We start from the raw sequence: 14660 nt of genomic DNA on the forward strand, positions 1-14660 counted from the left end.
CGTTACGTGCATGCTGTCCCCCGGTTGCATATGCATGACACTTTATTATAACATCGCATGTCTAATAGACAGTAATAACCAGCTAAGTCAGAAAAACGGTATTCGCTTTGAAAATGAATAAAGGTGAAAAGCAAATTGCATTGAGAGCAAGCCCTTTAGCGGTCATGTCATTTCAGCAACAATCCGCAATGTATCCTGTCTGTAGCCAGGCTTGACAGATGGTGTGGACACACCGCATTTCTTCTAGCCATCGGAATTATGTTTATTTAAAGAGGTTTCAATAAGATTTGTCTCATAGACATTAAAGCTGCATATCGAGAGCACAATTTTACTCGGGTTTTACTGTCGCCATTTATTGAGCTTCAAGTGATTTATAAGCCCGTGCCTATGAAGGTGCAATGAGACATGACTTATTTTTAACCCATATTTAACCTTTTTTGCAGGTGTTTTGTTTGGAAAAGCGGTTGAGAGTGAAGCTACCGGCTACAGCTGCAGATACTGGAGAGGGCAGATCTGCTTATCAAACTAACGGCGATAACGCGCGAGCTTTCTGGGTTGGAGGCTGATTTAAGGACCGCGCTAGAGACCGGAAAATGAACCATGGCATCCGCATCTCTCGGGAAAGAGCTCGAGCGTACTTTTCATCATTTGCGTTCATTTGCCCTTTTTGGAGAACATTTAATTGGGGAGTTTTATGTGGTTAACAGCATTGTACGACCTTTCATTAGTTATTGAGTTGTTTTTGTACGTGATTATTTGTAGTGCATCTGACGCGGGATATGGCTATTTGGACTTGGTTGCGTTAAAGGGACCCGCTGCCTCCCTGTCCATCATAATGGATCAAGATGAAACCCAAGAAACATGTGAACCCCCTATGCATGCCCTTTACGGGCCTAACCGGATCCGGCCGTCATCGTACCGGGCTCTGCGAAGTGCCGTGTCCAGCCTGGCACGAATTGACGATTTTTTCTGTGAAAAAATCGGTTCCGGGTTCTTCTCAGAAGTCTTTAAGGTAACTTTCCCTCTTTTTATATCTACAAACGATAATACACTGTCCTAGATTTATTACAGTGGTCGTGCTTTTTCTGATAGATCCTTCTGATGATTTGCACTTTAAATGACTAGTTAAATTAGTAAGAGGGAGTTTGCATGATTGAACAGTCCGTGGATTTCATAATATACTATTGATTATGAGCAGCGACGATATTCAGGCCACTAGTGAAATGAATTCACAATGACATTGACTGTGAGATGAGAGATAAGCCTCTAACACAATACAACCTTAAACTATGGTTTATAGTGGAAACTGATTATTATTAGTAATCACTTTGACCAATATGTGTGTATAACAGATATTCACACTAATCAACTTAATTTTTTATTTTATTTTAAGTTTGTGTCTACCAATAAATGGCACTACTGTCGAAATTTTCACCAGTAATTGTTACTTTAAGGAGGCATTTCTACCTGATAAAATGTAGCTTTTTCTATATAAATGTTGGTATAAATTAATGTATTTAGTGATGTTAATGATTAATGAAACAGTTAACATGTTACCATTTTTATGTTTTAGGTACCTTTTTTCATTGAAGAATAGCAGTGCTGTTAAAAATAACCTGTATTGTTTAAGAATTTCTCAATGCCATAAAAACTGATTATAATATTAAAAATAATCCATAATGAATATTACATTTATTATTATTATTATTATGTTTTTTATTATTATTATTATTATTGATCATTTCAATATTGTGTCAAAAAAAGAATTGGTTCTGAATATTATTCCTAAAGAAATATTTTAAAGCTAAATTTGAATGACTGTGTAGTTTAAAAAAAATACACATATCCTAAAGCCTCACAGTCTCTCAATCATCTTGTATAGTATATAATACAACAGAGTCATATGTGTCCATGTTAAGAGCAACAGTGTCTCTGATTAATGATAAAACAGGTTGGTTGTACTCGACAGTATAATCAGATTACCAACCTTCCCTAATCTGTCTGCCTCTTCACCGAGGGGTATGTGTGTGCTTATTGGCCCATGCCTCTGTTGACTTTGCCTCAAGTGCAAGTCAAAAATATCAGTCTATTGCTTTCATTTGAAAGTTTGTCCACTAATATTGTCCCATATTTAATAACAAACACTCCTTTCATACTGTTTAAGAACATTGTGGACCACGATGTAAATGTAATTATTTCTCTTATTCATTCCTGCTTTTTTTTTTTGGAGCAGTCATTAGCTGCCATTTATTGTATATATTATTGCTATTTAGTAGCTGTCATTTTTCATTAGTGGTTATACTAAAGTCAGAATTACAATTTCTTTTCAGTACTACAACTACAGTATTGTGAGCATACATCTTAAACTATTATTATTTACTAACTAAAGAGGTCTAATTTCTAATGCATGTCTTTTATTGGTATCTATAAATAAAGAAAAACAGAGCTGTTATGGCACATTTTTAAATAATTATATTTTTGCTGGACAGTAGACAACTACATCATTTTGCAGAAAGCTGTGCATGTAACTTGAAAAATTGAATGTTTAATGAAAGTGGTTTGTGTTTGGGCCTTTTTTTCCTTTTTAGAAGTCAACATTTATTAAAATTTGGTGTCATAGCAAAAATTGTAATAAAAGAATTATGTCTAAATGACAAATGCAAGGGACAGTATGAAATATGAATGGATTACTGGCATTCGGTTCACAAATAGTTATAAATCACACTCAGTCAGACTCATTACATGTTGGATGATGTATGTTGTGGTGTTTGGTGATGGTAGTGGGTGAAGCCCATGTTTTCTATGTGACATTGTTGTGATGATGTCCTGGATTCCCGCTGGTTAGATGGGATGATGGGAAATCCAGAAAGCCTATTAGTGCCCTAATGGCTATTAATACTTAGCATACTCTACTGGATCTCTCTCTAACTCATACACACAAAACCATATTTAATATAAACTTAAACACACTAATGCAACTATTACATTATTGTACATGCAGATAAAAGCTGATACAGCTACTCAATCCTCCACCAGATTCTCTATCCTCAACTCCTCTATAGCCTCACATTTAATGACAAATCAGTCTAATGCATGTTGCAGAGTAATTCTGCCTAGTAGGACCAGAAAAAACTTTAGATGCAGCTTAAGATACTCTTGTGCAGATGTACATAGATTTTATCCTGAATGAGAGCAGTTCATTTACATGACTGAATGGCCTGAGCCATCAAGCATATACTCTGCTGTGCTGACCAGCTGTGGAAGTTTTAGGCAGTCCGGTATAGTGTACAATGGAATTATTTTGGAAAGTGATACCATTAAGGATCTTAACATTATATATAACATTCTTCAGAGAATCTGTCTTGAAAACAAGTGTATTTTTTTTTTGGCTGTTGAGTTTTTTCACTTAGTAGTAATAAATCTTACTAAAGGTATTATTTTATGTCATTTTTGCTATGTATTCATGATGTTCATGAGAATATGTAAAGATTATGGGATATGATAAGTACCCTACAGTTTCTACATATATAATTATTTCTGTCATAACAACCCTCAGAGAGTTTAGCATAGTAATATACATGATAGTGTTAATGTGTTTAGTCTTGGCGGAATAGATCTGCTACTGTTGCTCCTGCAGCAGAGCAAGTACCGAGACTTGCTACTGCAAGTACATCCACAACATGCTGCTGTGAGCATGTAAGAAATACTGCTGCTGCACATACAAACCCGATTCCAAAAAAGTTGGGACACTGTACAAATTACGAATAAAAAAGGAATGCAATAATTTACATATCTCATAAACTTATATTTTATTCACAATAGAATATAAATAACATAGCAAATGTTGAAAGTGAGACATTTTGAAATGTCATGCCAAATATTGGCTCATTTTGGATTTCATGAGCGTTACACATTCCAAGTTGGGACAGGTAGCAATAAGAGGCCGGAAAAGTTAAATGTACATATAAGGAACAGCTGGAGGACCAATTTGCAACTTATTAGGTCAATTGGCAACATGATTGGATATAAAAAGAGCCTCTCAGAGTGGCAGTGTCTCTCAGAAGTCAAGATGGCAAGAGGATCACCAATTCCCCCAATGCTGCGGCGAAAAATAGTGGAGCAATATCAGCAAGGAGTTTCTCAGAGAAAAATTGCAAAGAGTTTGAAGTTATCATCATCTACAGTGCATAATATCATCCAAAGATTCAGAGAATCTGGAACAATCTCTGTGCGTAAGGGTCAAGGCCGGAAAACCATACTGGATGCCCGTGATCTTCGGGCCCTTAGACGGCACTGCATCACATACAGGAATGCTACTGTAATGGAAATCACAACATGGGCTCAGGAATACTTCCAGAAAACATTGTCGGTGAACACAATCCACCGTGCCATTCGCCGTTGCCGGCTAAAACTCTATAGGTCAAAAAAGAAGCCATATCTAAACATGATCCAGAAGCGCAGGCGTTTTCTCTGGGCCAAGGCTTATTTAAAATGGACTGTGGCAAAGTGGAAAACTGTTCTGTGGTCAGACGAATCAAAATTTGAAGTTCTTTTTGGAAAATTGGGATGCCATGTCATCCGGACTAAAGAGGACAAGGACAACCCAAGTTGTTATCAGCGCTCAGTTCAGAAGCCTGCAACTGTGATGGTTTGGGTTTGTATGAGTGCGTGTGGCATGGGCAGCTTACACATCTGGAAAGGCACCATCAATGCTGAAAGGTATATCCAAGTTCTAGAACAACATATGCTCCCATCCAGACGTTGTCTCTTTCAGGGAAGACCTTGCATTTTCCAACATGACAATGCCAGACCACATACTGCATCAATTACAACATCATGGCTGCGTAGAAGGAGGATCCGGGTACTGAAATGGCCAGCCTGCAGTCCAGATCTTTCACCCATAGAAAACATTTGGCGCATCATAAAGAGGAAGATGTGACAAAGAAGACCTAAGACAGTTGAGCAACTAGAAGCCTGTATTAGACAAGAATGGGACAACATTCCTGTTCCTAAACTTGAGCAACTTGTCTCCTCAGTCCCCAGACGTTTGCAGACTGTTATAAAAAGAAGAGGGGATGCCACACAGTGTTAAACATGGCCTTGTCCCAACTTTTTTGAGATGTGTTGATGCCATGAAATTTAAAATAAACTTATTTTTCCCTTAAAATGATATTTTCTCAGTTTAAACATTTTATATGTCATCTATGTTGTATTCTGAATAAACTATTGAAATTTGAAACTTCCACATCATTGCATTCTGTTTTTATTCACAATTTCTACAGTGTCCCAACTTTTTTGGAATCGGGTTTGTATAACATATAAGAAAAAAAACATATATACAGTAACATACATGAAATCACCGTGTAGCAGATGTATACAGGTGTAGCTGGGAAAAGTGGAGGATGCTGCAACTGCTACAGCAAGCACTAGCCAAGATTTAAAGTTTGAGCAGCAAGCTCAGGCCTTTGACCAAAAATATTGATTTTTAATTGTCAGAAATGCCCAAACCTTTTACTACAATGGGCCAAAAATCAAACTTGATTGAGGGCCAGAGGCCAAAAGTAAATGTTCAATTGCATAAATAATGCTGCACTTAAATATGTTGTACTGTGTATATTACAGTAAAACATAAGCACAGGCTCACAGTTTTGACATTTATTATGCTGCTTTAATTTAAGCAGACAAAAGTTGCAAATGCATTTGATGAAGAAATGACTGCGGTACCCATGGTGGTAAAATAATTATTCTGGTTGAGTACCATCGGTGCCATGGTGAGCCAAATCGAAAGGGCAAATGGTCATGGGCATCTCTGGTCTATTAGACAAACTGAGACAGCTCTCTGTGCCCTCCTCCATCTGTCAGTGGATCACCAGCTTCCTGACAGACAGGCAGCAGCTAGTGAGGCTGGGCAAACTCACATCCAGGACTCTCACCATCAGCACTGGCGCCCCTCAGGGTTGCGTTCTCTCCCCACTGCTCTTCTCTCTCTACACGAATGACTGCACATCAAAGGACCCCTCTGTCAAGCTCCTGAAGTTTGCGGACGACACTACAGTCATAGGCCTCATCAAGGACGGTGACGAGTCTGCTTACAGACAGGAGGTTGAGCAGCTGGCTGTCTGGTGCAGTCTTAACAACCTGGAGCTGAACACGCTCAAAACTGTGGAGATGATAGTGGACTTCAGGAGAAACCCCCCTGCTCTCCCCCCACTCACCATCATGAACAGCACTGTGACTTCAGTAGAGTCATTCAGATTCCTGGGCACCACCATCTCCCAGGACCTGAAGTGGGACAATCACATTGACTCTATTGCGAAAAAGGCCCAGCAGAGGCTGTATTTCCTCCGCCAGCTAAGGAAGTTCAACCTGCCTCAGGAGCTGCTGAAACAGTTCTACTCTGCAATCATCGAGTCTGTCCTATGTTCTTCTATAACTGTTTGGTTTGGTTCAGCTACCAAAACAGACATCAGAAGACTACAACGGACAGTTAGGACTGCTGAGAGAATTATCGGTACCACTCTGCCCAGCCTCCAAGAACTTTACACCTCCAGAGTGAGGAAAAGGGCTAAGAAAGTCACTCTGGACCCCTCACACCCAGCTCACTCTCTCTTTGTACTGTTGCCCTCTGGCCGGCGCTACAGATCACTGAGCACCAGAACAGCCAGACACAAGAACAGTTTTTTCCCCCAGGCCGTATCCCACCTGAACAACACATAACACACCCCGGTACTGTACATCTGTAAATAACCCATCAAACCTTCATCTGTACATAGGACACATGCACATTCACAGTTCTGTCTATGGTCATGTCTCTTTTCTGTATATTTTTATTTTTATTACTATTGTTATCCTTAATTATTGTATATTCTCTTCATTAGTGTTCTTTATCACCTTAATTATATGTTGTCTGCACTATGTTTGTACTTTCTGTACTGGAAGCTCCTAACACCAAGACGAATTCCTTGTGTGTGCAAACACACTTGGCAATAAAGCTTTTTCTGATTCTGATTCTGATTACATGTATCATACAAAGATTTCTTTTTAGTAGTGTCACTGAATAAGTGTGTGTGTGTGTGTGTGCGTGTGCGTGTGTGTGCGTTCTGCAGGTGCAGCACAGGATCACAGGGCAGGTGATGGCTCTGAAGATGAACACACTGGCCAGTAACAAAGCCAACATGCTGAGAGAGGTGCAACTCATGAACCGCCTTTGCCACCCCAACATCCTCAGGTGTGAGATTTAGAGTTGTTCCTTTTTGTACATAAAATAGGGAATACTTCTCTCTGTAGTCACTGAATGATATAAAATATTACAGTGCAATGGCATAAATAATTTTTCTTGTTGTGCATTTGTAGGGTCTGACTTGAATGTGATAAAAATTAGGTTTTATATATCCTGTTGGAAAATAATCCTCGGTTGAAGCTGCATATTCACAAAAGGAATCCAAAAATATAGAAAATAAATAGTTGTTTTCACCTTCATTAGGTTTTTGGGGGTGTGTGTTCATGAAGGACAGCTTCATGCTCTTACAGAGGTAAGACATTTCATAGAAATCCAGACTTCAGAAGTAAATGGACTTGGACTGTTTGATATGATAATAACCGTAATGTCACTACGTTTATAGTACATAAATGGGGGCAACCTGGAGCAGCTGCTGGACAGTGACATATATCTGTCATGGAGCGTGAGAATAGGTCTGTCTCTGGACATTGCAAGAGGACTGCAGTATCTACACAGCAAGGGCATTTTCCACCGAGATCTTACATCAAAGGTACAGACACATTGGCAGTCATATATGGTTTATTGTGCCAGCAGCTATGTCTATTAATTTTGTGCTTGCTGCACGCTCGTGTTATGGGGCAAAAAGAGCGCTGCGGTGATGTCATATTTCTGTAGGCCAACCGTCACCCTGGTTTTCTTGACTAAATTTGTTTTTAATGGGCTTTTTCAATTAGTGCAGAAAATAAGCTGTGATTAGCAAAAGTTCATGATTTTTACATGTTTTGATCATCATGATAATATTCACAAAGGAACACAAATTTGGTGAATTTTGAAGTCTAAATATAATCTCCAGAAGTAAGAAGTGAACAAACAACACCCTGGTTGCATGACTTTAACGTCACTAACATTAAGCTTCTGATAACTATTTCAGTCTACGTTTAAAAAACATTTACCTGAAAGTTTGAGTTGGAACTTGGAATTGTTTGCAAGATTGTGATTATAAATGCAATGAGGTTGTAAAAGTAAACTAGTGAGTAGATGAGTTTAGTTGGTCGGCGTGATGAGGTTAAATATCCTCAACAACCAATGTAGTTCCTTTTAGCCACTTGTTAGCAAGACAAGTAAAAGCTTTAAAAAACACACAAGGGTGTATTACTGACGTATTTTGTCATAGAATAAAACTTAAAAATATGAGACCTTATTTTAGGCATTTAACCAAAAGACCTATTAAAAAAACATTGACTTCAGGATAATGGAAACAGAAGTGCTAACATGCTAACTCATTTTGGGTTTTGGCCTACAAAAATACGTCATCAATGCTGTATTCTAAGATTAAGCTATAATTTTAAGAACATTGAAATACTCTTAACATTATATCCTATGAAATACCCTGACTGTACTACTGTACTATACAGAATTGTCTGGTCCGTTGTGACAATGGTGCTTTTACCGCTGTGGTTGGGGACTTTGGGCTGGCAGAGAAAATCCCTGATTACAGGTCAGTACTTAACCAGAGACACAACCAAAAGTATGATGGCTATCCAAGAAGGCTATATTCCAAGCATAGGCCAGGGGTGCTTCTCAATATCCCTCCAAGCTTCCTCGCTCCTCCGTCCTCCATCCTATGACCCGGAAACCGAGCAAGCTTAGCCATCTTGAAGGACATCTCAATTCTCTAATTGCACCGTGAGGAGGCGAGGAACGAGGAGTGAGGAGCCTTCCAAAGGAGCTATGAGCGAGGATACACAGGTGTATCCTATGCGGAAGTCTTTTTCATCGAAAAACCTGACGCACGTGCAAATTCTCCTCCCCCTTCTCATCTGTTGTAATAATTTTGAATTTATATTTTACCTTTGCAATTTAAATAAACCATACATGTCATATATTTCAACAGGGCATCTTGCTTTATTAATGTTTATTTTGAAAGTCTTAAAAAACAAACTTTAACAACATAAGGGCAGATCCATTTTGCGCAGCTGATGACGCTCTAAAGTGATGCTAAAGGGAGTGAGGATATATCATTTCACTTGATTCAATTCCTCCATCCTCGCGTCTTTTATGTGCATCCTTCCCTCGTATCCTGAAGGGGTGGAGCTAAGATGCGAGGAAAGGACGCAAGGAAAGGAAACGAGGATGCACAAATAAGAATTGAGAAGCACCCCAAATATTGATTGAAATGACCTATGCTTTGTCTTGCTTGTCTACAGTGATGGTGTTGAAAAGCAGCCTTTGGCTGTTGTGGGCTCTCCCTACTGGATGGCTCCAGAAATGTTAAGAGGAGAGCTGTACAATGAGAAGGTATGTTGTCTTTGAACACTAACAAGTCAACATCCAACTCTACTTGTGTGCTTGTGTAACTTTATTCATCTCATTTTCATACATAGGCGGATGTTTTTTCATATGGAATAATCCTTTGTGAGATTATTGCTCGAATTGAGGCTGACCCAGATATCCTCCCACGAACTGAGGTACATCGTACAACTGCACAGCACCACATGAAGCACAGAATCATGTAACTGGTTTACCAGACATAGATCAAGCCTTAAAAAAAATCTATGCAAAATTACTTTAACAACTAATAATTCATAGCTAAATTTAATCTAGGACAAGCCTTAGCCTCTGTTTATATTTCATATGTTTAGGTAATCATAACTGAAATGTTGATATTCTGCAATTGTATTAAAACTCAAAATGTATCATTCATACTAAAATCTAAGCAAATAATTGCATATATATATATATATATACAGGTCCTTTTCAAAAAATTAGCATATTGTGATAAAGTTCATTATTTTCTGTAATGTACTGATAAACATTAGACTTTCATATATTTTAGATTCATTACAACACAACTGAAGTAGTTCAAGCCTTTTATTGTTTTAATATTGATGATTTTGGCATACAGCTCATGAAAACCCAAAATTCCTAGCTCAAAAAATTAGCATATTTCATCCGACCAATAAAAGAAAAGTGTTTTTAATACAAAAAAAGTCAACCTTCAAATAATTATGTTCAGTTATGCACTCAATACTTGGTCGGGAATCCTTTTGCAGAAATGACTGCTTCAATGCAGCGTGGCATGGAGGCAATCAGCCTGTGGCACTGCTGAGGTGTTATGGAGGCCCAGGATGCTTCGTTAGCGGCCTTAAGCTCATCCAGAGTGTTGGGTCTTGCGTCTCTCAACTTTCTCTTCACAATATCCCACAGATTCTCTATGGGGTTCAGGTCAGGAGAGTTGGCAGGCCAATTGAGCACAGTAATACCATGGTCAGTAAACCATTTACCAGTGGTTTTGGCACTGTGAGCAGGTGCCAGGTCGTGCTGAAAAATGAAATCTTCATCTCCATAAAGCTTTTCAGCAGATGGAAGCATGAAGTGCTCCAAAATCTCCTGATAGCTAGCTGCATTGACCCTGCCCTTGATAAAACACAGTGGACCAACACCAGCAGCTGACATGGCACCCCAGACCATCACTGACTGTGGGTACTTGACACTGGACTTCAGGCATTTTGGCATTTCCCTCTCCCCAGTCTTCCTCCAGACTCTGGCACCTTGATTTCCGAATGACATGCAAAATTTGCTTTCATCCGAAAAAAGTACTTTGGACCACTGAGCAACAGTCCAGTGCTGCTTCTCTGTTCAAAAGTGGCTTGACCTGGGGAATGCGGCACCTGTAGCCCATTTCCTGCACACGCCTGTACACGGTGGCTCTGGATGTTTCTACTCCAGACTCAGTCCACTGCTTCCGCAGGTCCCCCAAGGTCTGGAATCGGTCCTTCTCCACAATCTTCCTCATGGTCCGGTCACCTCTTCTCGTTGTGCTGCGTTTTCTGCCACACTTTTTCCTTCCCACAGACTTCCCACTGAGGTGCCTTGATACAGCACTCTGGGAACAGCCTATTCGTTCAGAAATTTCTTTCTGTGTCTTACCCTCTTGCTTGAGGGTGTCAATGATGGCCTTCTGGACAGCAGTCAGGTCGGCAGTCTTACCCATGATTGCGGTTTTGAGTAATGAACCAGGCTGGGAGTTTTTAAAAGCCTCAGGAATCTTTTGCAGGTGTTTAGAGTTAATTAGTTGATTCAGATGATTAGGTTAATAGCTCGTTTAGAGAACCTTTTCATGATATGCTAATTTTTTGAGATAGGAATTTTGGGTTTTCATGAGCTGTATGCCAAAATCATCAATATTAAAACAATAAAAGGCTTGAACTACTTCAGTTGTGTTGTAATGAATCTAAAATATATGAAAGTCTAATGTTTATCAGTACATTACAGAAAATAATGAACTTTATCACAATATGCTAATTTTTTGAAAAGGACCTGTACATATTAAATATATATATATTAAAAATGTTTTTTTTGCTCCCATGTTTTTTTTTTCTAAATATGATGTGTGTGCATATGCGTAACCATATAGTGTATCCAGATCCAATTGAAGAATTAATTTTTCATGACCACTGCAGTTTAGACTTTGATATCAATGTCTACTTTTTAGAGTGCTGTCTCCCTCTGCTGGTGATGCAGCATGATGGAGTATATTTCCATAAAAATAGTTTTTTCATATTATTATTATTATTACTTTAATTTAAATTTTAGAAAGCAACACAGTGTTAACTATTGCAAAGCTCAAGATTAATCTCAAATTTGCACGTGAAGATGTCTGATCAGAGCAGTAAGTGTGTAATATTATCTGTCTGTAGGATTTTGGACTGGATGTGGATGCCTTTGAGCAAATGGTGGGAGACTGTCCACCATCATTCCTTCGCCTGGCTGTCAATTGCTGCAATGTAAGCCACATGCGCACATATACACTCAGAAATTCAGTAACACAGAGTACAATACTGTATGAAACTGTACATGTCATGCTCTCAGTTGTTTTTAATTTGTTATCCTCTTTCTTTGATAGATGAGTGCAGCCAGTCGTCCTGCCTTTTCTGAATTAGTAGTGACACTTGAGAGGATAGAGAGAGAGAGGAAGATGAGTGAAGCTCCAGTCATCCTAGGTAAGTATGTTACAGATAACATGGGCAGGGGTTGAACGCACTAAATCTGTGTAATACATTAATTTAATAATGTTGGGTAAAGGATAAATAAATTATATATATATATACACTATTCAGAAAAAGTTTGGGGTCAATAAGATTTTATAAAATAAAGAACTTTTGTTCACCAGGGATACATTACATTTATCAAAAGGGACACTAAAGACTTTTTCTTTTTACAAAACATGTCTAATTCAATTTGTTTATATATATATATATTTTAGGTAAAAGAACTGTTTTCAAAATTGATAATAACAATGTGATGAAGAAAGGTTTTTTGAGCACCAAATCAGCACATCAGAACTATTTCTGAAGGATCATGTGACACTGAAGACTGGAGTAATGTCTGCTGAAAATTCAGCTTTGCCATCACAGAAATAAATTACATTTTAAAATACATTTAAATGGAAAGTTTTTTTGTAAATTGTAATAATATTTTGCAATATATTTTTGACTAAATAAATGCAGCCTTGGTGAGCATAAGAGACTTTAAAAAAAAAGTTACTGTCCCCAATCTTTTGAAAGGTATTGTGTATCACATGTTAATTTAAATCACTCTTTTTACATTCACCAATAAATAATTTAGCAGTTTCACCAGTCTTCTGACATCCAATCCTTGTTGTTGTTTCCTCAGAACCCATTGCTGTTGACGTCAGTCCGTACAGGAGGAGAAGCTCACCATGCCATCCTGGTGACCAGCGTCTGTCGCGTAGTCAATCAGACGTATTGCCCCCTGCCACTTCACCGTGTTTAGGCACGCCTGCACGGGTCAACCCATTTTCTCTTCGCCAAGACCTCAACGGTGGTCGCATCAAGCTCTTCGACACCCCTAGCAAATCTGTCATCTCTCTTACCTTTACCCTTCCACCACCTCCAGACCCCTGTGCCTCCCCATCACTAAACGGGAGCCCAGGGCTCCGAGGTCCCCCTCGAAGGTGTCGTTCCCTGCCGTGCACCCCCGAGCTGGGACGACAGCTACCCTTCCGGGACCAAGAGGGCCGAGAACAGAAGGAGAGGACTGAAGAACTGAGAGATGGAAAGAAAGAGAACGCGGCAGAAGGACAGCAAGATGCAGTGGAGGACTCAGGCCTGGTTTTGGACTTAGATATGGTGTCTTTAGAACGGGTAGAAGAGGTAGAGGAGGATGAAGAGGTGGAGAAGGAGGGACTGAGCCTCACAGAGCCCATGGACTGTAGCAGCTCGCCCGACACAGCAGAAGGAAACGTGTCAGGGAAGCGGCTTATCAGCGGTTCTTCTTATTTCTCATCCTTGCAGTCCAATGGTTGGGCTACACCCATCTCTAATGGACCACCGTTATTACCTCCCATTCCCCGATTGGACAATAACAATGGACTAATGAGGCCTGGGCGGCCAATGGCATGGGCAAGACTGAACGGTTACCGAGGCCCTGCTCCGGAGCCTTTACCGCCCACTAACGAACAAGACGATGTGATTTCTTGTCCAGCCTGCTGTCTGGCTGGGTTCAGCTTCCCTTCTGTGTGCCTGCGTGGAGCCCCTCCCTCACACCGTGGACCTCCGCGACGACCGTACAGGACCTTCAGTGGAGGGGAAGCATCCGCATCCACAGCAAAGGGACTGCTCTGTCGGGGAGCAATGGGTCTAGCTCCATCCACAGCTACTTGTGAGCCAGGGTTACCCCTACCAGAGGCCCAGACCTAAAGATGACCACTGCGACATCTCAGAAACCGCAAGGCCACAAGATCTGATGTCAGGATGGTTATCTTAATGGATGCAGTGTGGATTGAATAATTAAAGGGATAGTTCACCCAAAACTGAAAATTCTGTCATTTGCTCACCCTGATGTTGTTCTAAACCTGTATGACTTACTTTATTCTGGGAAACACAAACAATGTTTTGAAAAATGCCACACTGTTTTTTGTCTATATGGTGAAAGTCAGTGTTATTTCATTGTATGGATGTTAAAAACATTATCTTCTTTCTATTTTACTGAGTAAAGTAAGTCATAGTTTTTGACATGAGGGTGAGTAAATAATGACTGAATAATTTTTAGGGTTAGACAATATATAAAAAAAAATTTAACTGATAGTGTGAAATGGCTTAGTGCGATTGTCAAATTGCATAGGTTGAAATATATTCCAATATTTCCAAATTGTTCAGCCCTTAAAAGGATGAATCACATTTAAAATAAAAAAACAAAGTGTGGATGCACTTATTCTAGAATGATTCCCACCCCCCACCCACAAAATATTGCACTGTATTCAAGCCATCTGCTTTTTTTTTTTTTTTTTTTCACATTGCACTATATATAGCAGTAAAACCTTTTGTTTTTGGGTGAACTATCCCTTCAGATATATGTATGAGACACACACAGGATGGAAATGAGGAATGAAAGGCATGCTGGTTCCATAGTGCCAGTT

General features: G+C 39.4%; 1 protein-coding gene across 1 annotated transcript; it reads left to right on the plus strand.

Moving 5' to 3' along the window:
- Positions 1-443: 443 nt before the first annotated feature.
- LOC306872224 (dual specificity testis-specific protein kinase 2-like) lies at positions 444-14308 on the plus strand. The gene is made up of 10 exons (XM_079420720.1): positions 444-1012; positions 7107-7228; positions 7484-7532; positions 7623-7769; positions 8635-8717; positions 9427-9517; positions 9604-9687; positions 11920-12006; positions 12126-12222; positions 12896-14308. Exons 1-10 carry the CDS (start codon positions 695-697, stop codon positions 13939-13941), a joined length of 2124 nt encoding a protein of 707 aa, XP_079276846.1. The 5' UTR covers positions 444-694; the 3' UTR covers positions 13942-14308.
- Positions 14309-14660: the final 352 nt, after the last annotated feature.

This window comes from Barbus barbus (assembly GCF_936440315.1).
Source record: "Barbus barbus genome assembly, chromosome: 7".
NCBI lineage: Eukaryota > Metazoa > Chordata > Actinopteri > Cypriniformes > Cyprinidae > Barbus > Barbus barbus.

What these genes read in the sequence shown, in the direction of transcription:
- LOC306872224 (XM_079420720.1), top strand. Translation starts at nt 695, where the DNA reads ATGTGGTTAACAGCATTGTACGACCTTTCATTAGTTATTGAGTTGTTT. An exon ending in TCTTCTCAGAAGTCTTTAAG is followed by an intron (nt 1,013 to 7,106) that starts GTAACTTTCCCT and finishes TGCGTTCTGCAG; the next exon opens with GTGCAGCACAGGATCACAGG. An exon ending in TGCCACCCCAACATCCTCAG is followed by an intron (nt 7,229 to 7,483) that starts GTGTGAGATTTA and finishes CACCTTCATTAG; the next exon opens with GTTTTTGGGGGTGTGTGTTC.